The 15515-nt window shown below is 39.5% G+C and overlaps 1 protein-coding gene across 3 annotated transcripts in view; it reads left to right on the top strand.

Annotated features, from left to right (window-relative positions):
* Nucleotides 1-15515, top strand: part of adarb1b (adenosine deaminase RNA specific B1b) — a 116577-nt gene that overhangs the window by 84718 nt on the left and 16344 nt on the right. For all 3 annotated transcript variants that reach the window (XM_054616032.1, XM_054616031.1, XM_054616033.1), the window contains one exon: nucleotides 12584-12658. In XM_054616032.1, the coding sequence (XP_054472007.1) occupies nucleotides 12631-12658 (28 nt within the window). In that variant the 5' untranslated portion in view covers nucleotides 12584-12630. The remainder of the gene's footprint in view (nucleotides 1-12583; nucleotides 12659-15515) is intronic.

Raw genomic sequence — 15515 nt, forward strand, 5'->3', positions numbered from 1 at the left:
AATACATTTAGTTTTAGAAAAGACACATTGTAACTACTTTGCACATAAGTGTTTGTGAATACTCAACTGTGATGGGTTCATAATGGATTTTCATCATTATCTTTATCGTTATCTCTGTCATTCACCATGTCACTCTTCAGAGCGCTGCAGTGTTTTTTGGCCAAATCCACTCATTGAAAATTAACTGTTTTGTTTCACTTGATGCATTCAGCCTGACATCATCCTAATGTAATCTGATATCTATTTTGGAGGGATATTATAATGTTTTGTATTGTTTTCAGTAGCAAGGGACAGATTCCTCCAGGGGTGGCAACCTATTTCATGACTATCGAAGAAATAATTGATTAAAGTGATTTTTGGTCACTTTTGTTTTCATGGATGTAGCTTGTTGGAGCGCATAAAGGCGGACTCTGCCGGTTTAGCATTGCTAAATCGACAGGCTCTCAATGGACAGTTGTAAGGAACAGGATAAAAATCTTGGCAGCGGAAATATCATCATTCTTCTTTGTCAAAACCAGAGGCCAACATTGCCCACAATGCAACTCAAACTCTTAACAGTTCGGGTCAGAAATTTGGGTGCCTAATGCTAATGGGGCTAATGTAGCCTCGAGGCCCTTGCCTCAAGTAGATGATAAGCGGGCTATGGAGGTCTGGTAAAGTCGCTTCTTTCTTACTCCTCACCCCCAGGTTTTATTTTTTTGTTGTTTTCAAACTAGTAGTCTTTAGCACCAACTGATGCTGACTCAAGTGACATCAATTGATGACATGGGTGATATTTCATCCAGCTCACTCTGGAGCCACAAAAGGCACAATACGGCTTTTTTTTCACAAAGTAGTGTTCCCAGAGGTTTGCAAACAGACTTTCTATGTCTAACATAGCCACAAAGCTATGATTTGTCATTTGTTTGTCGAGTAACCAGCCATGAATGATCACGACAAACGGATTCAAAAGTTAGAAAAAACGTTATCATGCCAGATAATCATTATTACTCCTTCATTCAAAAATTGCTATATAAGGCCAAATCATTATTAAATATTCAGATTACATAATAATCAACTTAATGTATGTTTTATTTTTTTTGTCAGTTTGTTTTGTTCCCGTTTGACACCTTGGGTCAGATAAACGATGCACAAAATAATATGTGCAACACGACAACTCTCCAGTCAATACAAAAATAAATCAAATGGTGAATTCAGCTCAGCGAATCAATATCTTTGCACAACCAAAGAATACAGAGTAAGTCCTCTCCTGATAAATAATACAGTTTTCTTAGATACTCTTTGCTATCGAAAGGCCATAAAATGCAGCAATGTGACCTCAATATGAGAACCAGGGATGAAAATGTCAGGGTTCCAGCCTGAGTCAAAAACCCTGCAAAATAATTCATAGCATAATTTTCTTTTTGCTTTCTGATTTGAATACCATGCAGTATGAATAGGTCTCTGAGAAATACGACATTTATTCTCAACTAGCTTTCAAATATTTTCTTGAGATAGCCTCTAGCCAGAAAACAACACATTTATCTAAAATCTCTGACTAACTATGTAAATCCACACCAGTTGAAAGTGTACAGTTTAAATCGGACCATATAAAGCCATTACAAGAAGATGTGTAGCTCTGGTGTCCTTGGAAATGGAAGTTGTTGGTCATTTTCCAGATCTAACAATGTCCTTCATACTGTGTTTCTCATTTAAATTTGGAATAAAGTGGATGATTAATAGAATAAGACTCTGTACATGAATGTGCATGTGGCTTGTGGGTTAAGGAGCATTTGAAGTGTGGTCTTCAAAAATGTATATTGAACATGGGAAGTAGAGTCAGGAGCTGTTTTTGACTTTTTAAGTCCTGATAGTCATACCTGGGCTTTGGGTATCAGCCGATACCGAATACATATCTTATACAAGTTTTTAATTAATAAGATATAAGTCCCATTGTGTGGAGGTGATGAGGATCATTCTTGTATGTGTAAGGCTACACCAGGCTTGACTTAAACATTGCTTTCCAAGCCTAAAAATAAAATGTAACAAAAACATACATAGATATAAAGTTACTGAATTGTTATATATTGTTGAAATAATTAATCTTGCACCAGCAATTTAGGTAAAAAATATTAATAATTCAAATTTCGTCCAATTCTTTAGCAAGATGCATCTGGAGAGGCCTGATTAAGATTACGGCAAGTAGCCTTATAACTTGTTTTGACAGCAGGTGTTGAATACCTGCAAACAACAGCTAACCTGCTTGTTGTTACAGTACGCATGTGTAAGGAGAATAGAATTGAATTGAATAGATCGGCCCCATTGTCAATCCAGCTATTTGAGTCAGTATCGGTAGGATATCAATATCCAGCTCAGTATCATGGCAGGTCTTGAAATAGTCACGAAATGCAGTCTATTGGTTTCGCGTACATGGACACACATTTTTCTTTTAGTTTAATTTGTGTCTCTCACAACAAATCAAATAACATGTTTTTTTTTGTGGTGAACACGCAATTCAAATACATCTATGTGAATAAGCAACAGTCAGAGCAAGTGACGTAGTTTTTAATATCCAAAAAGACCACTTATGTGGATGGGTCCATCAAACACAGGACTTTCAACCATGAGACAGGTGTTTGACGCAACGTGGTTGCCAGTTTTCCTAAGCCTAACTACGTGGTTTTGTTGCCTAGACGTAACTTTACGTCGTTATTTAAAGCCCAACCCTGATGCTTTTCCAAAACCCAACTTTTATTTTTAAATAATGCTTTCCCGGGAGAAAAAAAGCTAAGTGGTTCCGGACAACACATAAAATATGGAAACTCCTGTCCCTGTACACGAAAACAATAGAGTGAATTTCATGACTATTTCAAGAACTGTCTTGAGACTTTGTTGCCATATCGGATCGGTTCATCCCTAATTTCTGGTGTGATTGAGCTTTGTCATCATAGTACTGATACTTGTCATAGCAAGTATCTTTTTGTCTGGCTACCTCTCTATCTGTTCACCAGGTTGTCCATCTAAAAGTGTTTTTTTCCCCCACACCATTATGTGTGTCTGTGTCACTGATGTCGGCTGTCTGCGATGTGTTCCGCCCAGAGGCTGAGCAGCCACTTGTTCTGGCCCTGATGGACACAGGAAGCAGGGGCAGCCATTTAGCTGCAGCCACCTCTCTGGTCCACCAGCCCTGCTCTCCACCCTCCAACCCCCCTCCGCCCTCCTGGCTCTGCTGGTGCTGGGGGAATCATAGCCACTCACTCTGATGATTTATGACCACACCTGAAGCCAGTCTAAGACGTGTGTGTGTGTGTGTGTGTGTGTGTGTGTGTGTGTGTGTGTGTGTGTGTGTGTGTGTGTGTGTGTGTGTGTGTGTGTGTGTGTGTGTGTGTGTGTGTGTGTGTGTGTGTGTGTGTGTGTGTGTGTGTGTGTGTGTGTGTGTGTGTGTGTGTGTGTGTGTGTGTTAAAAACAAAGAAAAAAGACAAGCAAGAAAGAGTCTGCACTGTATGTGTGTGTGAAAGAGAGAAATAAGTGTGATAGTAAAAAGGTATGTGTGGGTGGGTTTAAAGAAACTAAAGATGGAAAATGCATCAGGGAGTTTTTAGCTTCAAGCTAAATGATAAAATTTGATTTACAGCGTTCCTTTTTTGCACACGTAGCGGGGCATAGTTTATAGTGTGTTGCAAACAAAAGTGTTAGTGTGTGTTCCTCATGTGCAAGGACACCATTATTTCTCACCTGGCCTTTAAGACTTGGCCCCTCACTCGTCCATGAACCTTGACGGTGCCAGCCTTTCTGAAATCCAATCTCCCTTTAAAACCCATCAAATAAAAAATTCATATTGATACTCTCTGCCTCTGCTTTCTCCACCTTTTCCCTTCCCTCACCATCAGCGGTCCATGATGATAAACAACCTACCGTCAGATATTAAAGTCTGCAACACAATAAAAGACTGATTCTCTCCTCTGTTCACACCTCTACGTCGCTGCACTTTTGTTTATCTCAGTTTAGAGAATTTCTTATGTTTTGGGAAAAATCCACTTGAGTTTCTCATCCATTTTGACTTAAAGTGCAACAGTTAAAAAGCCTTTATGTTGAACAATCCATCCTTAGATTTGAAAATTGAAAACAATTTGTATTTTTGATCACTGAGAAATGGTTAAAAGCAATTTTTGGAGCAAAACATTCTCTGATTCCTACTTTTCAAATGTGAGGATTTGCTGTCATATATGATAGTAGATCACATGACTTTGGGTTCTTGATTGTTGGTCAGAATAAACCGCTAATTTGAAGACCTCACCTTGGGCTAGTTAATTGTGATTTTTCACTATTTTCTAATGTAACAATGGTAAAAAGTATGAACTGATTAAAATTGGGGGGAAACAAGCAAGAGTAAGCTAAATGTTTAAAATGTGTAAAAGTATCCAACCCGAAAACCCAACAAACTCTTTTCCAATGAAAGAAAGTAGCTCCAAAAGTCTCTAAATCTAGCTGACAGCCCGTCCCTTCAGGCCTCCCTTCAAAGCAACCCCCTAAATGATCATAATGAAGGTTAACAACCAACTTGGCTATTGTTAGTTCTCACAAATGTCATGGTAGCAGCATATTGAAGACTCATGCAGTGACTGCACAGGCACAGTGGATAAGGTAGGTAGGTAGGTAGGTAGGTAGGTAGGTAGGTAGGTAGGTAGGTAGGTAGGTAGGTAGGTAGGTAGGTAGGTAGGTAGGTAGGTAGACACTTCTGTGACTGCCTGTGCCTCTATACTGGCCCATTACCCAGAGAGTCCTGGCGGCAGACCAGGATGTACCACCTCAGGGAGCCTGTCAGACCGAGCAGTCAGTTAAGCAGACTGTTGCCAGAGCAAGTTGTCTCCTGCAAAGAAGCAAGGATTTAATGCTGTTGGCAAGCTTGAATTCTTTAAGTAAAGTGTTTTCACCTTTGATATTATCAATACAGTAGTTTTTTCTTGTAGTTCTAACATAAAGCTCTACCCTGAAAAAGTAAGGAAAGGCTCTTGTTGTAGGTGATTATTCTACAAGTTTATTATGAAACATTCATAAAATATCTGTGTATGTACAATTCTGTGTATGAACGGTAAATAATGGGGCATTAAGTCAAGATTTACCAGTGATATAAAAGTATTATGTATTTCAATAGATTAAATCCTAAAAAAAACACACAGTCAATACCAATGGGAAAAACAGGGGTTACTGGCTCTGTTCAACTTTCTGCAGATCAGAAATTGCAAACACTCAGAAAATGACACAACAGTTAAAACGACTGCATACATAAATTGGTGAAATGATTAAACATGAATACAAAAATTGTATTTTCTTTCGCTGTAGCGGCTATTCAAAGTTTTTCATTTTGTCTTGTATCCAACATGCTTCCTTTCCTTGAGATCGCCATTGGGCATTCATTCACAAGGCCTCTGTCCAAATCTGTTATTCTCAAAATCATGTTTTTTGAATTAGATTTCAAATCACAGGTTAGCTTTGAATATGCCAAAACTGTGGATGCTTTTCAATTTGTTTGACTTTACTGAGTTGGTTGGTAAAGCTTTTAACCTAATGCTTTACAGAGCCATTGATTTGGATAGGCCACATCAATTATTGTCCATCTAGGTGACGCAATATTCATCCATAAAATAAAAAAAGAGGTTGTTCCATTAAACAAACGTGATAAGCATTTGATAAAGCCACGTCAATTTTAAAGGATAAATGTAGATAATAATGCAAAGATCAATATAGAAAAAACATCACGGTCAAGACTTATTCTATGCAAGAATTCGATTCCTGGAATCAGTTTTGGTTTTTCCTTCCGCAGCATTGAGGGGAACATAAATATCACAGAGATAGGTATTTACATGGCTGTATTTGTGCTACGACGTGTTGCTTTCTTCTCTTGTCTGTTTTTGACAGGAGCTAAGCGGGAGCTGTTTTTAGAGCCCGTCTTAGTCCCGTCAACGTGGCATCATGTCATGCTCCTGAAAGTTTGAAGGAGGAGGCTGTTGCCTTTTTAATATGCTGTTAATGTACTGGGTGACAAGAGTAGATTCCTTCGCTGGGGACAAGCATTAAGTGGTGTCACTGACACTCTCTGCCGGAGGCAAGAAAAGCTCAATGATTTGATGAAGTATTTTCATCCAAAAAGCGAGAAGCAAGTGGTTTATTTTCGTAAGAGTTTAGTTAAATGGGGTTGTGTGCATTTAAATGTCAAATGGTACTATTTAATACCAAGCATGCAGTGTTTTTGTGTCCTTTAAACAAATATGTTTTCAATGACAGTGGACCCCACATAGCTTGAGTGAAAGGTGAAAGACTAAAATAAAAGTAAAGAAAAGTGTTTTCACACCGAGTGCCTTCCCCAGTGTATAATCACACCAAAGAGCAAGCCTTTTACATTAGATGACACAGTCAGACCAATCGGAGGTTATCATCTTGTCAAGGGACCAATTAGAGTCCTTCATTCCAATTGCCATGTTATCACTGATACAAATTACAACTGTGTCGCCCTGTGTCTCTTTTGTTGGTATGGCCCGCTGTACCTGAAATATATTCATTGCCTTTTTATAGAGAGTAGCCTGAGCCCTGTTTACAGCCATGCTGAAAACAAAGCATTGCCCACTGGAAATTATCGCATTAATGTGATACAGACTCAGGAGTGTTAACTGTAATTTCTCAAGTTGGCAGTATAAGCTCAGGTGCATTGTAAAGGGGAAACGGTAGGTTAAAGATATATGGTAAAAATCTAATTTATATCATGCCATTTGTCAAAAATATGATAAAAGGGGAAACATTGAGAATAAACAGAAAAAAAATGTAAAAAGTTAATGTTTATTCTTTAATTTGATCAGATAGTTGACACTGAGATAGATAAAGAGAGCTGAATCATGTTGCAGAAACTAAACCACACAACATGTTACTGAGAAAAGCATTTTAGGCTACGGAGTAAAAAATGCATAAGAGTGAATAGAATACAGGGACAGTTTAAAGGTTTTCAGTTTTATGAATGCCAAAACACTCTGCTACCAATGACAGCAGCAAGAGGTGATGTACTGGCTTGGAGTGGATGAAACTGGCTTCACAAATTCAGGCTGACTGGCCACTAAATATAAAGGCTAAATGTGGAAAGAACTCTGGAATATAAAGCAATACAAGAGACTGAAAAGAGAGAGAGTTTTTCAGGGACACACTCGATAAAAGCTACCCACCTAGTCGGGGCAGATTCATGTCCCAAGCTCTTTTAGATCTGTCCCTTACCATTTGCAGTTAAAGGTCAGGTAATAAAGCACAGGCAGCATCCCAAATGGTTCCATATTTTCAGTGAGAAAGAAATGCAAGTAAAAAGTTAGAATGCATACGTTTTGTAAGCTCTTCATGTTGATAATTGCCTGGATAATTTGCTGGATGTGAGTTGGTTGTAGCAAGAGCAATTAAATAGCTTGGAGAGCGTTGCACAGATAATTAACCCTTCACTGAGTCCTGCCCTTAAACAAAGACTGGCCAATCAAGCAGCATCAGCCAGCTCCGACAAAGCTCCGTCAACTTACTGATGCTGCTCCGAAGACTCTCAGGCATCCTTTGGGCCAGTCATGGTGAAACGTTGTGTAATAGTGATACTCGTTACCCGGAGAGGTTGGAAGGAGATACACGTTTCTAAAACGTTAAGTTTCTGCATTTAAACCTGTGGAGCTAACATCAGCAAATTGCGTTAGCACAGCATTAAATTGCGTTAACAATTCTATGCTACGCTAGCTACTGAAGGTATACTGAATGTTTACACACGCTGCTTTTGCTTTTTAATGATTGTAACAGTGAACAAAGACCTACGTTGGCATTACGTGAACAGTGCTGTTCCTTGGTTTCATTTTCTTCTGTCTCGTTCACTTTAACAATGTGATCTGTAGCTTTAGCTTCTTTATATCTTTTTAACCTGTTTGTTTGTTGCTGAATCAGTTTGCCTTCTTAGATATATCCTTCAAACACATATTGCAGACCCTTTAGTCTGCTTCTCTCTGAAATTGCCTTTTGGTTTTCCCATAAATAATATTTCTTCAGGGAGTGTAGTTAGTGACAGTGTGGGCTCCATGGTAGCTCTGACAGATTGAGGAGCAGCAGTGGTCAATTGGTTCTGTCTTAGTTCAAGAGGAAATCTTGCCTTATTGCTACAGTGCTAAGGCATTTTGGGTCTTTATAAATCTATATTTTCTTTTTGCCTTGTGCTCCCTTTGCATGACACGTTACCTTTCATGTTTTTCCTTAGACCAGATTGTAACAATCTGGTTGCAGAGGGGGCTACTTACCTTTTCATTTTCTTTTAATTATTAGAGGTAAGCGAGTTTCTAGACAGTTTGAATCCCACAGCCTGCTAAGGTCAGATCTTTCCACCGCCTTCTGTTTTAGAGGAGATAATGATTCTCTTTTACTTGGAATAAGATTGCATTTTCCATTTCTCTCGTCCTCTATTCTTCCCTCACCTTTACCTTCCTATCCCTCGCCCCACCCCCCCTTAACACCCTCCCGTCCGTTGGCCGGTGCCGGTGCTCCTTCCACGGTGGCGATACTCTATCGCTCCGTCACAGCGCAAGCGAGGGATGAGAGACAAATCAAAACCCCCTTATTTCCCCTCAGTCCCTCTCACTGTGCCAAATTGAATTTGAGGTTTTTCATCTTCTTTCTCATCTTTCTCTTTTCCCTGGCTCCCTTGGCGTCCACTCAGAATTACCTGGAACCAAGCCGTCTCACAACTCGATGACGCAGTATCATTTGTGCAAATATGGAGGGAGACGGTTGTCAGCCCGCACCGTTGATTCTTTTGACTCACTTTAAATTCACTGCTTTGGTTGTGTGTACCAAAAATTCCCAAGAACCCTGTCTTATATATCTCCATGCATGCAAATGTCCAATTTCGTTTTTCAGACTTTAATATCCAAAATTGGCTGATCTTTAAAGAAAAATGCAGAAGCGCCTTCAGAAAACGTTAATCTTTGATGCTTCGTTTCGCGCCTTTCATGGGCAATTTTCTTGGCTCGTTGTCTAAATGTGTTATATTTCCCCTTATTGCCAAATGAAGCCCACGAGCTGCCACTAGATCATATTTTTTGATCGATAGCACAGCATATTCTCATCAGTGGTCAACATTAGTTTGCTGTCAGTCCTTTATATAAGAAGCGCATAGGTTTGCATCCAACCAAGACTAAAGAAATGTACTTGCAGACATTCCTCTAAAACATCTGTAGAAGAATACAAACCATTGATCCGAAAAGTTTGTTTGGTTCTGAAATAAGTTACCAGTCAATTTAACAAAGCTGCTTTTATAGCTGTGAATATTTTCGATATTACAAATCTTAACATAACAGCGGGGACTTAGGCAATGGGCCATATTAAATAAAATGTTAGTACCTTTTAAGCCTAATTAGTACTTCTTAAGGCAATGCATAATTTATTTTCCTTTATTAACGATCAGTCAACTTGATATATTTTCAAAAAGTCGGGATTCAAATTACTCTAATTTGTCACTTTCATTCAGCATTCGACTGAACCTGATTTGGATGACCTTGGAGGTACACTCTGCTCTGGTCTAGATTTTCTCATGTTTTTTTTTTATTTTTGTAATTATGAAATTATTTAAATAGAGACTATCAATCCCAATCAACACAGAATGTTAGTTAACGAAATGCAGTGACCAGTGCTTTTATATATGTATATGTTTTGTTTTTTCTGAAGTGCAGTGCCCTTCAGCACTGCATTCCCATTAACCTCCAGTTCTACTTTTCAAGACACACACATGCACAAACACACACACACTTAAACACTCATTTTATGAATTCTTTGTGGTACTCTCCTCGCTGATTGCACCTGATTTCAGGAATAGTTACAGATGTATGACCAAGGCGATCTCATTGGAAAATCAAAACTGACACTGGCACATTTGCATCACAGAATGATTAAGCTACACAGCAGTGTGTGTTGGAGGAAGTCTGAAGGAGGAAGAAGACGAATGCGTCTAAAAGCACAGTATTCTATAATATTCAGTTTTACACTTAGATATGCTGAATGTTACTCTTTTATCCACAATTGCCCACACCATTAACATGCATACACAATAGGCTTGGATTAACAGTGAAGGACTCATTTTAACAGATTAAAACTATTGAAAACCAACATGTTGAACCCAATAATGTAACAATGAAATCATACAGAAGCATGCACTGCACAAGTAGAAACCTGTAAGTAGTGCAGCTGGTCTTGCGTGCAGTGGTAGTGGCTCTGAGTTGCTGGATGAGTGTGCTGGGCCGTGGGTGGGGGTGTGCGTGGGTGGCGGGGCTCCTGGCTCCTGCTACCTGAGAAAAATGACTCTCATCCTCCACTCTGTTGGACCAACTCCCACCCATCCTCCCTTCACCCCACCTTTTCATTTTCAATTATGGGTTGGAATATGAATCTTTAATAGGTTGATAATTGTGCTAGCATATTTGCTGTCACCCACCATTAGCCCAGATTAATTAGCCCATTTAGTTTAGCTTAAGAAAGTGTCTGGCTGAGGAATGGGCCCACCGATGGAAGACGAGAGAGAGAGAGTAGAATCAGCACAATCTGTTCTGTATCATAATGCCATCTTTCTCCTGCTTTTTCTCTCCGTCTCTTTGCTTCGTTCGCCTCCCTGGGTTTTTTTCCCTCTCTGCGGCTCTAACTTTCTCTTTCTCTCATCTAACTCACTCTGTTAGTCTGTTTCATCCGTCTGCAGTCATCTGCCCTGCTCTCAGCAATGTTCTGGGTTTTTTTGTCGCAACTTTTTAAGTGGTTGGTGGGGGAGAAAGTCTTCCAGTTGAAACTTTTACAACTATTAATTCTGTAATTAGCAGTTTAGTTTGAGCCAGTGGTGCAACTTTTCCATGCAAGCCCCCCTCTTCATTAAATTGATGACCTGCAGGCTGAAATTATTATCAAATTCAAATGTCATGGTTTACATGAATCATCAATTAAATTAGTTTTTTAAACAATTTGTTACAGATTTAATGAATGTCATTTAAAAAAAAAAAAAATGTATACGAACGTGACCTCAATCATTTTTACATTATTGAGTTATCGCACAATACATGGACATTACCTCAGTAATTATTGCTGACGTCAATATTGCCTATTGTGTTCACATGCGTGTTTCTTTTTAGGTAAGTGTGTCATCAACAGTTAAGGCATCATGATGCCAAAATAATCATAATAGGACTTAGGCATTGTGCAGACATTGCACATTTTGGTTAACAGAGCTTTACAGTCAATTTCATTTATTGTGTTGGTTGTGTGGTTTTATTTTATGACGTTTTTTTTTATTTATTCCAATTCTATGAAAAAGAAAGTTCTACGAAAGCATGTACTTGCATTATTGTGCCACTATATCATCATTATATCAGTGGCATTAAATTATCTTATAAATACAATAATGTCGTTTATCACAATAATTTCCAGGAAAGAATGTACAACACTTTGTAGATTAGTTTAATGAAGTCTTTTAGCATCTTTCACTGTTTTGGTTTTATTTGCAACAACTGTTTTAGTTCTCTCACTCACTGGTTTCCTTCATTAAAAAACCGAACACATCCTGCCCAGCACCAAATAGCCGACAGACACAATAAGCAAATACAGGTAATAATCTCAACTCAGAAGTTGGTGGAGACCAAAAACAGAGCTAAGAGTATATATTGGATTCAAACATGTCAAGAGGCCAAAAGCAAGACTCAAAGTGAGTGTTGCTCCAGACATGCCTGATGTGGAATCAGGCAACTGATTGTTCCCCCCAAGTGGCCCAAAAAATAATCAATGTTTTAAAAGTTCAGTCTTGACGGATGTGGTGTTGACCCCCCTGGCATTTCACATCCGGAGAGAGACGCCCAAGTTGACATTCCTGTCACCCATTCTTTGTTCACTCATATAATGTGAAACACTGACCAAAAGATTCAACAGGGCTGACAAAAACAAAGGGTTGCTGCATGTTTGGTTTTCTTAAAGAGCCACTCATTTGCTTCCTTAGATTCAACCGTATGAATGGCAAATGGCAAAACCATTGTCTACAATTTAGTGCCAGAAAAAAAACTGAAATATAGCCTCAGAGTCGGGCATTCATTGTCGGTTTATAATTGGCAGCACAAGCGAACATTTCAGATTGCTGGAAATGGTTTGATTCTGTTAGTGTGAAAAATATTGCTTAATGGAGCTTTAATCGCACTCTCCACCTTGGGATAAGTCGTGTGTGTGTGTGTATGCGCGTGGGGTAATGGAGTAACTTGGCCATGTCACTTGCTGTATATCTCTCAGCAGCCAGTGGGAAATGAGGTCTAATCGGAGGGATATTAAAGTCACAATAGACTGCTCCTGCTATTAAGGCCTGTCAGCCCTGGCCTCCTCTCTCACCTTGATATCTCTCAGTCTCTGAATATTTATATGCCTACATCGCAGGCTACCTCGACAGCGCAATATGTGCATTCCTCTTTGTGTGTGCGTGCTGGATTGTCAAGAAATTTATCGTCATTGTAGCCACTCAAGGTCTCTGCATGTGTTTATGTGCACCTTCTCATGCAGTCCACCTTCATGTCCCCTGATCTCCAGGTGCAGCGGGGGCGAGGCTGCTCTCAGGTCAGAACAAACCTGCGGCCATGGATGTGGATGAGGAGGAGAATATGAGTGAGTTGACTCTTGATTTTTCCTATTTTATCAAGCCGTCCGTCTTCCTGTCTACTTTTAGTTGTCTGTATTTTTGTTTTCCTCCTGTTTGTCTGCCCGCATGTCTTCCCTCGCATGACTTCTTTGACGTGTAATCAATCAGTGTGAACGATTTTGCTCGCCTATATCAGCAAGTATTAGAAGTGCCTATCCCACATTTTATAGAATATACTAACATGCAATACAACTCAAACTAAATGCAAATATAACTGTATATATGAAAATGATTTCCTAAAAGTATGTCTGGAAAAACTTTTTTGATCTGTTAAGCTAAACATATTCTCATTTGGTTGCCTCTCCATGAGCATAATGGCATCCATCATTTGTCCTTACCCGAACCAAGACACAGAGCCTTGCACACACCCACAAAAACACAGAGCTGATTATACGGAAACTTTTTTTAAGGGAGGAAGTAATCATTACATCTGAGAGGCTTGGGGTCATATTACTGATTCCCTCTACCTCCACTTCTCTCTTTAGAAAGCACTCTCCACTCCAGCTTATTGAAAGTTAATTAGACATTTCGGTTTGAGCTCAGTTACTGAGCCGCAGAAGGCACGGAGAGGCATGATTGAGTGTGTTTCCCCACACACCTTAGCGATTCAGAACTCACATTCGAAGAGCGCTGTCTCTGCCTCGCAGCGTCTTCACCGTCAATACAAATGAACAGTCCCTATTGTAGTGTCACGCTCAGTGTCTTTGCTCGGTTGTTATGCGTTAAGTCAAATAAGCAGCGTTACAAAATGGTCTTTGTTGTCTTACAAGGCCTCTGAAGCCTCGTTCTTACATTTCTGTTGCCAGTCAAAATATGTATTTGAAGATAAAACACAGTCAAAGCTCACACAAGCCTATTTCCTTTAATACTGAGGGAGCACCATAGGGAAACATGAAAGAATCTTTGGCTTTTATGTGACAACCTTTGCAGTTCTTGAAATTCTTTAATCGCACGAATCATTACAAATCAAAAGCCCAACAAACAAGTGGCACTTGAGATAAAGTTGCGATAGAAGCCTTTTATTTTTTGGCATTATTTGGTTCATGTAACCCTTACAGAGAATTTAAACTCTGACAGATCCAACCATATGGGACGGTTCGTCTTCGCATAACTAATGGCTGCTGATTACGCAGATGCTGGCATGATAACGACCACAACCGCATGTGCGTGCAGTTACTCAATGCATGGTGTCATGGCTGCTGCTCTATGGTTTTTGTCCTCTGATGTGATCTGGAGTACTTCTGGATATCCATAGTCTGGCAAAATGTTATGATACTATAAAAAAATACTTTTTGGAATTTTAACCCTGTAGAAAAAGTTTAAATGTAATGAATGATGCAATTTTGAACCGAGAGAGGGAGCTCCAGTTTTTTTTTTCTTCGTACTGTTATTGTTATGTATCTGTCTGTGCAGCATGCTAAAGTTATCAGTGTGTGATTACATTTTCATTTGCATACTGTTCTTTACACACAATAAATATAACAGTTTTAGGAGAGGTATTTACGATATTCAAACATATAATGCATTAAAATCAATGTAGTAGCTGGCAGCTCTGTGCATTCAATCCTTTGCAGAGAAACGTATTGAGCACAAGCTCTACATGCTGTGTTGTTTAAAACAATTCATGTAAAAAGTCCAAGTCTCTTTTAACTTGAACAATTGTCCACCACAGCATGTATTACTCATCTCATGCCTTAGCATCTGTGGCGGTTAAAGGTCGTTGGCTGAGATTGCGTATCTGTCCAACACACAAATTCCACCTTTCACCATTTCGATAGGTGATAGTTCTTCTTGGCTACGATCGTGCACAGTTGCACTGTCCCTCCTTTTCTTTGTTTATTTGCAAATAATGTCTTTGCAAAATCCCAGTTGGTAGAATGCACGCACACACCAGAACATATTGCATGTTTTCTGTGCCTTTATTGCTCATAAATTGAAGGATATGCAGTTTGTGTTCTTGATCTTAGGAATAAGTGTCATTTTTTTTTTTTGATGCCTTTAGAAATGTCTATTGCGGTATGCAGATGGTGACGGCATGTCAGCACACTTTGCAACCTAAAACACTGTGTTCTCTGACAAGCTCCGTGGGGGGGATCTCAGAGGCGCAGGGTCTTATGAATGGCACCTCATTAGAAACAGATTTTGAATTCAGAGTTTCCTCATTTTGAAAACAGTCATTCTTTACCAAATCTTATGAAAAACGGGTACACAGCATTCTAACCTCCCACCAGTGTCACCAGTCAAGACTTTAGGATCCTGCAGTAGGTGGAGTCTACTCCTTCCGCCTCTTTGATGTATTCCTCCTGTTTGCCTGGTCCTCAGCTCCTCCCCCCTGCACTCCTCCCCCTGCACCCCCTCAACCCAACCTACAATCCCACTCATGCACACTGCGGCCTCTCTTTCTCCTGAGTACCGCAAGGAGTAACCTATCAAGCCTTTGCTGAAGGATGTTATAAATGAAAATTTTTGCCAATATTCCATCCACTTTGCTAACTGGATACAGTGATATGTGTTCCCCAGTAGGTTATATTTCAGGACCCACAGCCTCAAACTGAACACTTAAAATGTACCTAATTTCTCTGTAGGCACTCAAGCAATTACAAATTGATAGAGTGGATGAGGAACAGCTCCGTGTGCGTGTGTGCGTCTTTGTTGAGTGTTTATGTGTGTGCATTTTTATGTTTGAGACCCGTAACACTGTGCAACCTGAGAAGAGTGCAGTAGTTGTATATGTCTCCAACTTTCTCTGACAATCAGAATAACAAGCCTTCATAACTATAACTTAAAGAGGTTCATTTCCAAAATGAAATACTATATAACTAA

The sequence above is a fragment of the Anoplopoma fimbria genome, chromosome 16 (genome assembly GCF_027596085.1).
Source record: "Anoplopoma fimbria isolate UVic2021 breed Golden Eagle Sablefish chromosome 16, Afim_UVic_2022, whole genome shotgun sequence".
NCBI lineage: Eukaryota > Metazoa > Chordata > Actinopteri > Perciformes > Anoplopomatidae > Anoplopoma > Anoplopoma fimbria.